The sequence below is a fragment of the Orbicella faveolata genome, unplaced genomic scaffold, assembly GCF_042242905.1.
Source record: "Orbicella faveolata isolate gen_17 unplaced genomic scaffold, um_ofav_v1 contig_46, whole genome shotgun sequence".
Lineage (NCBI taxonomy): Eukaryota > Metazoa > Cnidaria > Anthozoa > Scleractinia > Merulinidae > Orbicella > Orbicella faveolata.
In genome coordinates, this window is record NW_028301576.1 from 32,025,001 (window position 1) to 32,038,670 (window position 13,670).

The window sequence follows — 13,670 nt, forward strand, 5'->3', positions numbered from 1 at the left end:
TGAAGATGACTTCCGCTCAGGTTGGCGAAACGTCAGTCACCAACAACAGTTCTTTTCAGAACTACACTCACCCGGACGATCACACTATACGAACTATCCACAAGCGAAATCACCAACAGGTCTATAAGAAATAACAATTCGGTTAACTAGCTGTTTTTCAAATTGACTGTGATGATGGTAATTTATTCGAAGCCAACGTGAAAACTATCTATCTTTTGTTTTGTTTTTCAGTCCTTTTACCATGCCGGCATACATTTACGCAGAAAATCATGGCTAGTGGATTGATGTGGCTTTTTGCCGAAAGAATGAATCAGCAAGTGATTGGCAAGGTGCTTAGAGAAATCGGCCTACTTCCACAGTTGTACAAACAATTCCTTGCCAGCGATGATAAAACGGTTGTTTCGTTGCCATGTAAAACCTATTGTCATGCAATATTGAACCCACTTTTTAGCTACATGAGTGACTATTACGATGCATTTCTTTGCCACAGCCCAAGCAAGCGCAATTGCACTCTTTGCCTAAACCAGCACTCATGCAGTCAGCTGTGTCTGCCAGATTAGTTCGAGAAAGAAGCTCTTGACTTACTTTTTAATATACTAAAACGCACACGATTTCATTGGTGTGCAAAAGACGATCTAGTTTGACTAACAAAATTTTGTGGCTATTTGCTCATCAAGTCTGACATCCTACACGTGTTTCTCCTAAACTTGCTTTCACTCGATGAAGTTCGCACATCGGAAAGTGGAACTGCATTTGTTTATGAGCTTTATAGGAACGGATTTCTGGAAAGCGCAGTTTATTACGCGCAAGCTGTCGATCATCCAGACTTCTACAGCCTCTTGAAATGAAACGACAGTTACCACAAAGTGAAAACGCAGCTTCGCAGTTATCATCGCTACAGAGAATTTGTGCAAACTTTCACCTATTCTTCAGGCAGAGTAAAGTTTTCAAAAGTTCGGGCAACATTTTTCTGGGACTACTACAGTCCTCTGCCAATGGAACCCGGCGATTATCCTGAATATGGCTGGTAATTAGGAAAATGCAACTATTTGACAGGTCGGATTCTTATTGTCTAACATAGTGATGTCTGTCAACCATCCTAGATTAGACAAACAGTATACGGCTTACCACACAGTTGCCGTTTAAAAAGTTGTTTAGCTCGCAGTACAGTAACTCAAAATTGAAAACGTGATTTACTTTCCCAAAGGTTTCACGTTGTTCATCCGTCAGCGATGTCTTTTATCTTTTATTTGCCGGAAAGTTATTTCTTGACAAAAAAAGAAAAAAAAGAAAGATAATGACTTGTAGTTAAACATAGTTTAAGTTTAAAAAAGCGATTGTGATGAAGTTCACTTTACAGTTTACAGTACAGTAACTCAACAAGCAGTCCTATGGGACTGCAAGAATTTGTTGCTGTTAAGTTTGTTTTGGTCCCTGAAGGTGCAAAAATACAAGTTGTTCAATGAGTTTTATTGTAAAGACTTGTTGTTCGGCTTAGTTTAAGTTTGAAAGAACGATAGATTTGGCAATCATTTAGGATAAGTTAGTCGCCTGAAATGTTAACTCAATCAATTTGGTGAGGGAGCAAGCAGCGCTTGTAATTGTCTGTTGTTTAAAATAGTTGAGATAGAGATGGATGCAAATTAAAAAAAATAGATAGCGTGCGAGAGTTTTTAAGATATTATGTATTTGTAGGATATTGTAGTTGTTACAATAAAGTTGTTGTTTTCAGATAAAAATGTTTGTTTGATGATAAAGTCGCATGTGTTACGTCAAGAGCAGAAAGAAATTGTTTTTAGTTCTTCCTAATATGGAGCAAATACAGCTCAATTGCTTCTTTAGTCTTTCCCGAAGCCTGTCCTCTTATTAGTACCAGAAATCGTCTATTCCCCTGTGCTAGTGGTGAGACTCCCAGTGCAAAAATTGAAAATTTTTCAAACTGCTTCAAAGCGTTGCCAATGGCATTCTAAGGCATAGTGCTGGAAGGCCATGAATAGGAACCTTCGTTTGCATTATAGTGTTGAGTCAATCCTTTCTCTTTTAGAACTATTTTTAGAACAGAGTTTTCCAGGAAAAAAATCGTGCAGTTCAAAATCTTCCACGCCTTCCGCCGTTGTTGAAAATGAACATAATTCATGCATGACAGTTGTTTTTATCTGATTGGTCAGTTCAATAACTCTGATTACGTGATCAAATTTCTTTCGCAAAAAGCGCTTCTAAAAATAACGCTAAACGGAAAAGGGTTGACTTGCAGGGTTAATATGGGAGAATCAAGTTCAATCTTACGGGCTCATGATAGTACATACAAAGTTCCAGAGGGGTTTAGGGATCTGGCTATGGGTGAAGGACATTATATCCGGAGGGCCTTAAAAGTGCATACAAGAAAATCGATTTGCTCGGAATTGAACTTGCCAGAAACAACTTTCAAGGCTAGTGAAGGATATGTTGCTAGGAGAGGTCCTAAAATTCAAGAACCTCTTGGGCTGAAATTTCCATCTATGCCCCCTTTTACACGTGAAAAAAATAAAGTTCTCTTAAAGTTTTATAATGCAATTCACGAATTTTCATTGACTTAGCCATCAGAAAAAGAAAAAAAAGTTGCAAAATTACGAAGTATGTTGGACTTCATTACGAAGTATACCCCCAACTGCAAGCATGTATAAGTCTTTTTGCTGTGGAGCATGCAAAATAAGCGTAGAAGTTTTCAAGAAGTAGATATGACTGTCTCAGGCTTCCATAACTACACAAAAAAACCCAAGTAAATTTGCTTTCTTTCTTCCTTTTTGATTAATCAAAGGACAAGAAATGGCGAATAAAGTACGCTTTTCTAATAAGAACCTCTTGTACAAGGATGTTAAGGTTGATAAGCTGACAACGTTCCCAACCTGATACTGAGAAATATTTTGTAGAATTCCACTAGTATACTAATGCAAATACTGCAATCTAATTGGTTGAGCCATTGCACATTATCAACCACAACGTTTCCTCGTTTCTCCAAAGTTTTGAATGAACATTTACAAACTACTGGATAATTAAATTTCCAAGACTAAAGGAGGACATTTATGGTTTCTTTAAATGATAAACCTCGTAATTTTTGGGAGAAACTGATAAGCGCATGTACACAGCTGCAAATTTCAAATTGGCAATTCAGTCCGCACACATTTTCTAAAGCGTAAAGTTTAAAAATAAGACCAGAAATAATTCGACTTGTTATTTGAAGAAAACGTCAGTTCAAATTGTACTAAAACAATTAGATTATTTGCTCTTTATTTCTATGACGCGATAGTTGATTCAGCCTTCGGCCTCATCAACTATCACCTCATAGAAATCTCAAGCTCATAATCCAAGTGTTAATTAAAGGATACTACATACCCGCACGTAGATACGAATTCATATCATATCCGCATCATATCATTCTTTCCATAGAACGACTCCTTGAAGTGATCCTCCATCCCTATTCAAACAACAAAAACAGCAACCCAACAAAAGTTTATTCATGTTCCTTGTCAAAGATCAAATAAAATCAAATATCAAATCTTCGAGCAGTGTCAGATGGGAACATATGGTGTCTTTCCAGTCTAACTGTCAAATGGTTTTCTGTCAAAAAAACCCACAAAAACAACAAAATGAACACTTTAATACAAGTGGCAATCCTTAAGGAATTTACGAATGCTGTAAGCAAGCTAAATTTCTAATGTAAAGTTTTCTATGATTTACTGTAATGATTTTATGATTTAGGACTGTTTATTGTTTATTTATTGATATAGTTAGAATGTTTGTCATTAATTGGTCATGTATGTTTTAATACGTGTCTTTCACATAATTATACGGTTAACCACTGTAAATATTTGGATCAACCTAGTCCCCAGGGCTTATTTGGATAATCACGATCAAATCGCTGAAATTTACAGGGACACTTGTTATTTCAGAGCTGACTTTGAATTGTTTGTGAAGTTACTAACATGGCAAAAGATTTTGTGAACAGTTTCGATCACAGTCCATTTTTGGTCGAGGTGAGACTATACTGAATAATAATGGCTTTTTTTAGCTGTAAAGAACTCCTTTTTTGCTTATATTAAGTTTACTTTAATTCACAGTTAAATTGTCCTAATCAAAAGAATAAATTTATCCTGTGATTAAATGTTGTTTCTCCAAGCTGGATTAGCACTATCCAAGGATTAAACTAAAAGTTAAATTTAACCCACCTAGCGAGGTGAATTAACGTGCTAATCGGATGAAAAAGAGGACAAACAAGTCAAAATGGCAGACATTTTGCTTAAAGTACTGGGCCCGGTAAGGAATGCTCTGAGTAGTTACCAAATATGGACGAACCATTGTTTGAAAATACGCAAAATTTTTAGTTTTTTACATGACTAGTGCGAAGCAAGAAGTCTCAACATTTTTGCTGCCAGAGATAGAAATCGTTGCATGCTGTAATGTAAAAATGAAAGATCAGTGATTCAGTGATGCCTGATGCAGAAAGCTTCGCCCAGTGTACAACTCTCATTTTAATTTAAGCATTTTTGTTAGTCTTCATAGAAGACAAGTATAGTTCAGATATAACTATCAGGCTTTCTTTTTCTTTTTATTCAACAAGTTCGCATCAATTTTGTAGGAAAACGATCTTTGCAGCGCAGCAACATTTGGACCATTTTAGGATTTGACATTTTAAATTGAAGTTTTTAATCTTATTGCAATTAATATACTCGCATCTCATAATTTTAGGATTTGAACTTTCATTATACTATATATTTGTATTCATAATTTTATTTTCCAAGGGCCACAAATTTATTAGCCTTTGGCTATTAAGTGGTTAACCCTCGTTAAATAATGTCTTTGTTATTATTATTATTATCGTCCTCACCTAATGTTTGCTTAGAGTCCTTAGGGCCGAGACCAGACCATGGTCCTGGGGCACTAGGGGATAGCCAGTTTTTAGCTTGATAGCACCCTCCTCAAGATGTGTCCTGTACCTAGCAAGGTTATCTTTTGTAGTTCACTGATGCTTATTTGGCTGGGAATTCTTCCAAGATTATTATTATTATTATTATTATTATTATGATTATTATGATTATTATAACCATCATAATTATTCCTTCCCTTCCCTAGGACACCAGCTACAGACCGGTTTTACTGGCTTAACCGGGGCTTAATCGAAGGATAGTTAAACGATGAATAGACACCATTTTATTCCTCGATTAATTATCCCGCTAACCTCGGGTTATGTTATTCGGGTTTTGAACAACTGGGGCCTCGCCTTCATTTGGCAGAGTCTGCATTTTACGTAAAAATACAGTGGAGAGCAGATGCTATGGAGTTGTACGCATCTACAGAGTCATTCTGTTCAAATAGAACTCTCTCAAACAGTTACAGCTTTAGTTACATGTGCTTATCCAATTCTATATTTTTTCAGACTTTCGATGACGGTGCTACTGTTCTGACGAAGTGTTCAGTAGAAAGACTGCAATCCATCCTGAGCCCAGATGAAGCCAAGAACAACCAGCTGATCCTCAACAGTTACAAGAACGCCGTCCAGCAGTTTTGTAATGAAGGCAAAAGTGACGACAAGATCATGATTGTTGCCTTTGAGAAGGAGTCCAGCAATCCCGCTGGCTTGATTTTGTTCAAAAAATGGAGTTACGAAGCCAGTAAATTAACATCTCTATCAGGGCATGCAGTTGCCAGCGAAATGAGGGTCATGACCCGGAAACTGATGTGGGAGGTCAGCTATTGTGTTAGAAGAGCTGACGACCGTTTCTTGTGTTTAGGAGACATTCCTCTTTCCTGTGCAACAGAAGAGGTTAGAAATAGAGCGAAGCATGATCCCCACGGAACTAGTACCCACATCTGGTTTGTTTTAGAAGGATTCTCCAATGTACCTGCTCTGTGCCTCTATCTGGCTCATGGGTTTGAGATCATTGGTTTTAACGAAGTAGAAAACGAGGTCTTAATGGCAGTACGTAATGTTGGTGACGAAAGCACACGTAGGGCTTTAAAGCAGGTGAAGGGCAAATTGGAAAGCACTTTCCTTCTACCTGTCCTTAAGAATGCTGCCGCTATACAGCCAGCAATAACATGGATGGCGCCCAATGACATTTTCGCACCCAGCAGCACCGGGGAAAGCCAAGACAGCCAAAGTACAGAGGTTTCTGGAGTGAACTTATTCTCGCAACAGTCCTCTGTAGCTATGGGAAAAGCAACGGCAGAAAGCAAGTTGCAGGGTACATCCAGGAGTAGCAAGCTCGAAATCCAGATGGCAAGTCATCACCAAACCCAGGAAGACCAATTTTCGCATTCAGGAGTTTCTGACGAGGAAGTTATCTCCCAACAATCACCCGAAATCCAGATGGCGAGTCCTCAAGAAACCTAGGAAGACCAATTTCCACATTCAGGAGTTTCTGACGAGGCAGCGACCTCCGAACAATCACCTGCGGCTACAAAAGTAGGAGATAACCCAGTAGAACAAGAAGATGAAGAGGATGAGGTAAGCAAATAAAAACTAAGACTTAAAGTGGAGAGGTTTTTGGGCCACTAGATTGTTACTGAGATAGAAAGCTACACAGTGAAACCTCCATATAAGAAAGTTCTACATTGCTAAAAAAACATTTAACAGTGCTTTTGACTCTATGTTCTTGATTAGTAGAATTCTACTGGTATACTAATGCAGTATACCAGTAGACACTGCAGTCTAACTGTCAAATGGTTTTCTGTCAAAGAAAAAACAACCACAAAAACAACAAAATGAACACTTTAATACAAGTGGCAATCCTTAAGGAATTTATGAATGCTGTAAGCAAGCTAAATTTCTAATGTAAAGTTTTCTATGATTTACTGTAATGATTTTATGATTTAGGTCTGTGTATTGTTTATTTATTGATATAGTTAGAATGTTAGTCATTAATTGGTCATGTATGTTTTAATATGTCTTTCACATAATTATACGGTTAACCACTGTAAATATTTGGATCAACCTAGTCCCCAGGGCTTATTTGGATAATCATGATCAAATCACTGAAATTTACAGGGACACTTGTTATTTCAGAGCTGACTTGAATTGTTTGTGAAGTTACTAACATGGCAAAAGATTTTGTGAACAGTTTCGATCACAGTCCATTTTTGGTCGAGGTGAGACTATACTGAATAATAATGGCTTTTTTTTAGCCGTAAAAAACTCCTTTTTTGCTTATATTAAGTTTACTTTAATTCACAGTTAAATTGTCCTAATCAAAAGAATAAATTTATCCTGTGATTAAATGTTGTTTCTCCAAGCTGGATTAGCACTATCCAAGGATTAAACTAAAAGTTAAATTTAACCCACCTAGCGAGGTGAATTAACGTACTAATCAGATGAAAATGCAGACAAACAAGTCAAAAAGGCAGACATTTTGCTTAAAGTACTGGGCCCGGTAAGGAATGCTCTGAGTAGTTACCAAATATGGACGAACCATTGTTTGAAAATATGCAAAATTTTTAGTTTTTTACACGACTGGTGCGAAGCAAGAAGTCTCAACGTTTTTGCTGTCAGAGATAGAAATCGTTGCATGCTGTAATGTAAAAATGAAAGATCAGTGATTCAGTGATGCCTGATTCAGTAAGCTTCCCCCAGCGTACAACTCTCATTTTAATTTAAGCATTTTTGTTAGTCTTCATAGAAGACAAGTATAGTTCAGATATAACTATTGGGCTTTCTTTTTCTTTTTATTCAACAAGTTCGCATCAATTTTGTAGGAAAACGATCTTTGCAGCGCAGCAACATTTGGACCATTTTAGGATTTGACATTTTAAATTGAAGTTTTTAATCTTACTGTAATTAATATACTCGCATCTCATAATTTTAGGATTTGAACTTTTATTATACTATATATTTGTATTCATAATTTTATTTTCCAAGGGCCACAAATTTATTAGCCTTTGGCTATTAAGTGGTCAACCCTCGTTAAATAATGTCTTTATTATTATTATTATTATTATTATTATTATTATCATCCTCACGTAATGTTTGCTTAGAGTCCTTAGGGCCGAGACCAGACCATGGTCCTGAGGCACTAGGGGATAGCCAGTTTTTAGCTTGATAGCACCCTCCTCAAAATGTGTGCTGTGCCTAGCAAGGTTATCTTTTGTAGTTCACTGATGCTTATTTGGCCGGGAACTCTTACAAGATTATTACTATTGTATTATGAAGAATTCCAAGCAGATTCAACTTGTGAGTGAAAAGCAGTATTAAAAATTGACCAAGATGACGGTAAGTTGGAGGTCTTCTTTGTAGTAAGACGAAAAGTAATAAGTTTCAAGTGGCGTGCTCAAAAGGATGGCTTGTGGCTTGAAAGGTACAGCATTATCTGCGTAATGGAGCCTATTGGCAAAACTGGGCACGCCTTTTAGTGTTACAGATCAAGCAACTTAAAATCTTTGAAAATGAAAACAATGTATTTAAACTTGACTGAAAACACTAACTGTGGTACTTTTGTTAGAAGGAACTGAAAAGCGGGGTATTTTGATTGATAACTGCTTTTCATGTTAAATTTCTATTTTATTTTTCGCTTTATGAGTGGTTGTAAATTACATTACTTAACGAAATTAAGTATATGTTGCAAAGAACTGCAGAAACTCGAACACATTGCTATTAATACTCCTTTCAAAGTCACAGGCTATTTTTCATTTTAATTGTGTTGTTCAAGTTTACCAGGAGTAGTCAACCAAGTGTGTAGTTCACATTTTCTCTCATGAGAATGAAAGCTCACAAAGCAGAAGTTTAGCTAAACCTGTGATTTCCTACCGTTACTGTCATTTGTAATTACATTATCATGTTTCAGGCTGTTTCTGCTTATCTTTCGGCCCAACATATCGTTTAAAAAATTTAGAGAAAAATAGTTTCGTTTGTAGTATTTATGGTTTAATTAGTGCGGACTTTTAGATCCCCAAAGTAAAAACGTTACAGAAAACATAAAAAATGGAAATTTCATATTGATAAAAATGTGACCTGATTTGGGAAAACATACACTAACGGATATCCGTTTAACGGCCTGAAAAAACGGTTAACAAACGGATAGAAAACAGCCATCAAAAGCGTTTAAACGGTTGCTCAAACGGATGAGCAAAATAATTAAACGATTTCCTCAAATCATAAAACGGTTTCCTAAACCGTTCGAACGGATGCGTAAAAACGTCAACAAAACGTTTAAACGGATAGAGACATAATTAAACGGTTGGTCGCTTCAATCAAACGTTTTCTTGAAACGGTAGAAATGAACAACATTCAAACGTAAAATAATTTCTACACTAAGTGCGTATTAATGTCGTGGACATGACAAGATTATTTTGCTCCGTTCATTGCAAATCGCCACATGAAAATTGTCTTACCGCGCCGTCTGCTTTATCCTTACAGTTAGCGAGTCCAAGTCAAGATTAGGAGAAATTGATTTTGAGTCAACAGAACAAATGCCATTAAAATAAACCTTCCTTCTTTATTTTTGATCGCCTGAGAAATTATGTAATCACATCGCCAGTCCAGCTGAGCCAGTACAGTGATCGAACAAATGGCTGGTTCGAAGGCAAAACTTCGCTTCAATAAAGGATACATCGCTTATAAAAAAGTGGTTTAGATTCCCTCAATGTTTCCGTTTGGTCTGTGTCCTTTTAAACCAGAAACTACGAGAATAAGCTTGCGGAGACCGCGAAGAAGGCGAAGACGGCAATAATTTTCACGTCGCCATGTAACACGCCATATTAGCTGCTGTGTCCATGATCAGTGGTTTCCGTTAATAGTGTGTGCGATGATTGGTTGTTGGTTGCCACGGAAATAAAACAAAATATTCCACCAGAGAGAGCTAGAGGTGATACGCTTTTTCCCGGCAATATTTTATACTCATCTCTTTTAAAACTTTTAACTTCCATACACATCCTTATTATGTTAGTATAGGTTCCCTTTAGTTTTACATGGACACTTAAATCGAGCCTAATACCGACCAGACTGAAAATAAACCCAATTTTCGTACGTTGTTAACAATACAAGCGTAATTTGACCTGATTGAATTGATCGTTTGTCTGTCCGAAACCTTTTCTAAAGAAACTTTTTAGAAACGAACACTTCTACTAAGAGCACGCTTATGTGCGGGCTTCGACATGCATTCCATTTTAAGACTAAGCGTGCGCGCTTCGCTACATTATGAAGTCAACAAAGCGGTGAAATCGGTGCGAACAAAAGTAGCTGAAAGTTTACAAGAGAGCACAATATTAATTTTTTTGTAAACTTTCGTTCGTACCGATTTCACCGCTTTGTTGAATTCATTCATTCGTTCATTCATTGACTTCAAGCGGAGACTTGTTCAAATAAACAATTGAATTTATTTTACAACTAAATCAATGTTACATGTTTTGTCCTATCTTAAATTTACAAAAAAAATTCACATCTGAAATTTGAACCCTTATCCTAGTTAGCCTAATTACAGTTAAAAAAGTCGAGCTGATGCATATGTAATAGATCGACACTTGTTGTTAATCTTGCCTTTTATACCCCGCCAGATTTTTTCTTTTTCCTCATTTGAGGTAACAGGAAACTGTGTAAATATTAAAGTTTTCAAGGAGTTCAGTCTGCCGCTATCCAGGGACCCTTTCTTATGTGACCCATCTGTGTTGCTGTTTGCAAGCTCTGCTTTTGTAAACAAGATTGGAACCAGCTTCAGTGCGCACCTGTAGAGATTCTTTTCTCGGCGCAGTGCCTCCTGGACTCCACGTACCTTCCTAGGTGTTACACAGTTCCGGATGAGTTCCTCGCCAACTCTGCCTGGACTGCTGGGGAGAGGAAGCTGCACTGCTGGACTGCTGAGCGGGGGAAGCTGTATGGCTGGACTGCTGGGCGGGGGAAGCTGTACTGCTGGACTGCTTGAAGGTAACTGTACTGCTGGATTGCTGGGAGGCAGCTTCACTGCTGGAGAATGGGAACAAGACTCATCTACATACAGGGTCTCCCTCAACGCGCTGGTGTCGATGGTGGAAAGGTCACTGGTGTCGAGCGGAGTGAGCGGTATATCATGCAGGATTGGAGCAAAATCATCAGGTTCAGGAATCTAATAAAGAAACCAATATGGAATTATCAGTTGTTTTGTTATAATCAGCCAATTGAGGTTTAGGATTTCAAGGAAAATGCCAATTTCTTTAAATTTTAATCTATTCTATGTCTATACTTTAACTAGTAATTATTTACCAGGTTGTGTATTAATCATATGACATGAAGTACAAAGTATGCGCCTGAGCTGAGGTAAGGGTAATGTGCAACAAAGGCTAAGTATGTATGATCATCAAAACACCTGTATCTTTTTTACAGTAAATCAAATATACATCCCACTCAACTTGAGCGCATTAAATGTTTGTAGCAAATAATTCTTACTCACCAAGTCACTCTGTCTGACCATTTTCTCCTCTAAGGACACCAGACGCTCTTCCATTTTGTCAAAACAAGCCGTCATTTTCTGCTCAATAGCTCGCAACGAGTCTTGAATTCCCACTATCATCTGTAAGACAATAAAAAGGAAACAAATACAAGGTGGTATTAACATCATATACAAATACTTGTTAAAAAAAAACTTAAGGATAGGTCGCGTGTTTGATTAGCGAGTATAGTAAGATCAATACATGTAATGGTTCCCAGTAATACCAAAGTTGAAATCATTTAGAGACTACGTAAGATTGTTGCGATATAGTGGATGTAAATACCAGTTATGCAATGATTTCGAGTGGCATACTGTGAAATATCCCACTCGTGACTTGATTTTTCTTTGTATACACACGAGCCTTTCAAGGAAAAATCAAGTCACGAGTGGGATATTTCACAGTATGCCACTAGAAAACATTGCATAAGTAATTTATCCCATGCCTCTTACATACGCACACAGTTAAAAATAAATCCGAACAGCTTACAAAATGATACAACTTCGAGTGAATATATATTGCTAAGCTTGTGATTGAAGTTTTTAACGTTACCGTATCCGGTTTAAGTTTTCTCCGTCTTCTTTTCGGATTAATTGCCAACAGAATCCAGTATAAATAAGTTATGTCGGCTTTGTTCTGGCTGTAGATCATTGAGAATTTTTGCTTCAGAACCTTTGTATTGAGCGGTGACAAAGCTCTTTCTAACCGAAACTCTCTTCTAATAATTTCTAACAAATTGGTTCAGACAAAAATGTTCGGAAGCTTTGTAAAAATGCTGCGAGAAAAGAGTGACTACGCTAGCGTACTAAACGTTGGCGCAACTACTCTACTCGTTGGCGAAACGAACGCAATTCTGAGATTTAGTCAGCGAAATTAGTGGATTGAAGACAAGGGAACATACCTTGCTCAACTGTTCCTGGACTCTCATTTCACTTTCAATTTTATTTAGTTTGCTGTTTAGGCGCTGACATTCCTCTGTCTTTGCCTCCAGTTGTCGGCGTACAAGGGTAACGTCCGGTTGTTCAGCCTGCAGCCTAGCCTTTTTGCTGTCCAATCCGTTTCAAGCTCACTCCCATTCTTTTCGACGACATCTGTGTGTAGCTTTGCCTGTTTAGCTGTGTGATCAGTGTCAGCCTCACTCGTTTTCTTTTCGGCGACATCTGCTTGCTCAGCCAAGTGTACGTTCGCTCGTTTTGCTGTGCGAGCGGCATCCAACTGTAGTTCCCGCGCGTTCTGTTCGGCTAAGAACTTCTGGTACGGATGGTCTGAAACTGGGGGTGGAACTTTTTCTTGGGCAGAAGACACTTCATCGTTCACCGGCACGGTTGATTTCTTTCCTGCGGAAATGAAAAAATTTATTAGCTAAAAATGAAACTTGTCCTAACTTAGGTCTTCAATGTTATAAAAATCAGTAAATCTGTGTAGCCAAAAGAAAAAGGCTTTGCTCTCGCTCAATCAAATGAAACTTGTAACTTAGGCCTGTCTTCAATGTTACAATCGGTAAATCTGAATTTGATCAGTTACTTACCTTTCTTTGTCTTTGGTTCCCAATTCTCTGCCACCTCAGCATCGTACCAACGTGAGCCGAATTTGACTTTCACAAGGTCTCCTACTTTTAACGGCGTAGCAGAAGTTTCTTCCAAATCGCCCCGTGCGAATTTGATCTCTTTTCTCTTCGGCCAATGTGGACGATCTCTCCAATGGCAGTTAGTTTTCCAAAGAACTTTAACTTTATCGTTAACAGACATGTTCAAAATATTGTTTGCAAATGGCCGGATTCAACTTTCACTTACGGCTGATAAAGCTGTTATGAACAACCGCAATAAGGTGGCCCTTTTATACGGGGTCAATAGGATCCAAATTTTCACTCTAAAGAAACACGCGTTGGTATTGGAGGAATTGTTAATGAGATCAACAATGGTTATGGGAACCATTGTTAATGAGCATAAATTCTCACTTCGAATTAACATATTTTTGCACATTGCGCGTGGGTATAAAAAAAGTTAACACAGAGCGCGCGGGTTTACGCGTGACTAAAACCTTTTCAGACGGCATTGAGTTTTAAATATTGCGAATTGAAGATTCCTTTGTTGATTAAAAAAATGAAAAATTGCGCGTGGGTTATAATTTTGAAAAAAAAATCACACATTGCGGCACTGCATACTGACGTGCGCGGAGTCAAAAAATTTTTGTGAACATCGAAACTGTCCACTAAGTTTACCATAGCTTCAAACAAAATCCGA

General features: G+C 37.7%; 2 protein-coding genes and 1 pseudogene across 3 annotated transcripts; 1 reads left to right on the forward strand and 2 right to left on the reverse strand.

The window, feature by feature from the left end:
* Positions 1-3,962: 3,962 nt before the first annotated feature.
* LOC149099772 (uncharacterized) lies at positions 3,963-6,496 on the forward strand (annotated as a pseudogene).
* Positions 6,497-9,070: 2,574 nt separating this feature from the next.
* Positions 9,071-12,425, reverse strand: LOC149099773 (uncharacterized). 2 transcript variants are annotated; one of them, XM_089277643.1, is made up of 3 exons: positions 12,329-12,425; positions 11,391-11,510; positions 9,071-11,066 (listed from the first exon to the last, which is right to left on the reverse strand). In XM_089277643.1, the coding sequence occupies exons 1-3, from the start codon at positions 12,353-12,355 to the stop codon at positions 10,449-10,451; spliced, it is 765 nt and encodes a 254-aa protein (XP_089133769.1). In that variant the 5' UTR covers positions 12,356-12,425; the 3' UTR covers positions 9,071-10,448. The 2 variants fall into 2 exon arrangements, with proteins under 2 accessions (XP_089133769.1, XP_089133768.1); XM_089277642.1 differs by lacking the exon at positions 12,329-12,425 and having other exon boundaries at positions 11,391-11,573.
* Positions 12,367-13,608, reverse strand: LOC149099774 (uncharacterized). The gene is made up of 2 exons (XM_089277644.1): positions 12,956-13,608; positions 12,367-12,764 (listed from the first exon to the last, which is right to left on the reverse strand). Exons 1-2 carry the CDS (start codon positions 13,173-13,175, stop codon positions 12,385-12,387), a joined length of 600 nt encoding a protein of 199 aa, XP_089133770.1. The 5' UTR covers positions 13,176-13,608; the 3' UTR covers positions 12,367-12,384.
* Between the last annotated feature and the right edge of the window lie 62 nt (positions 13,609-13,670).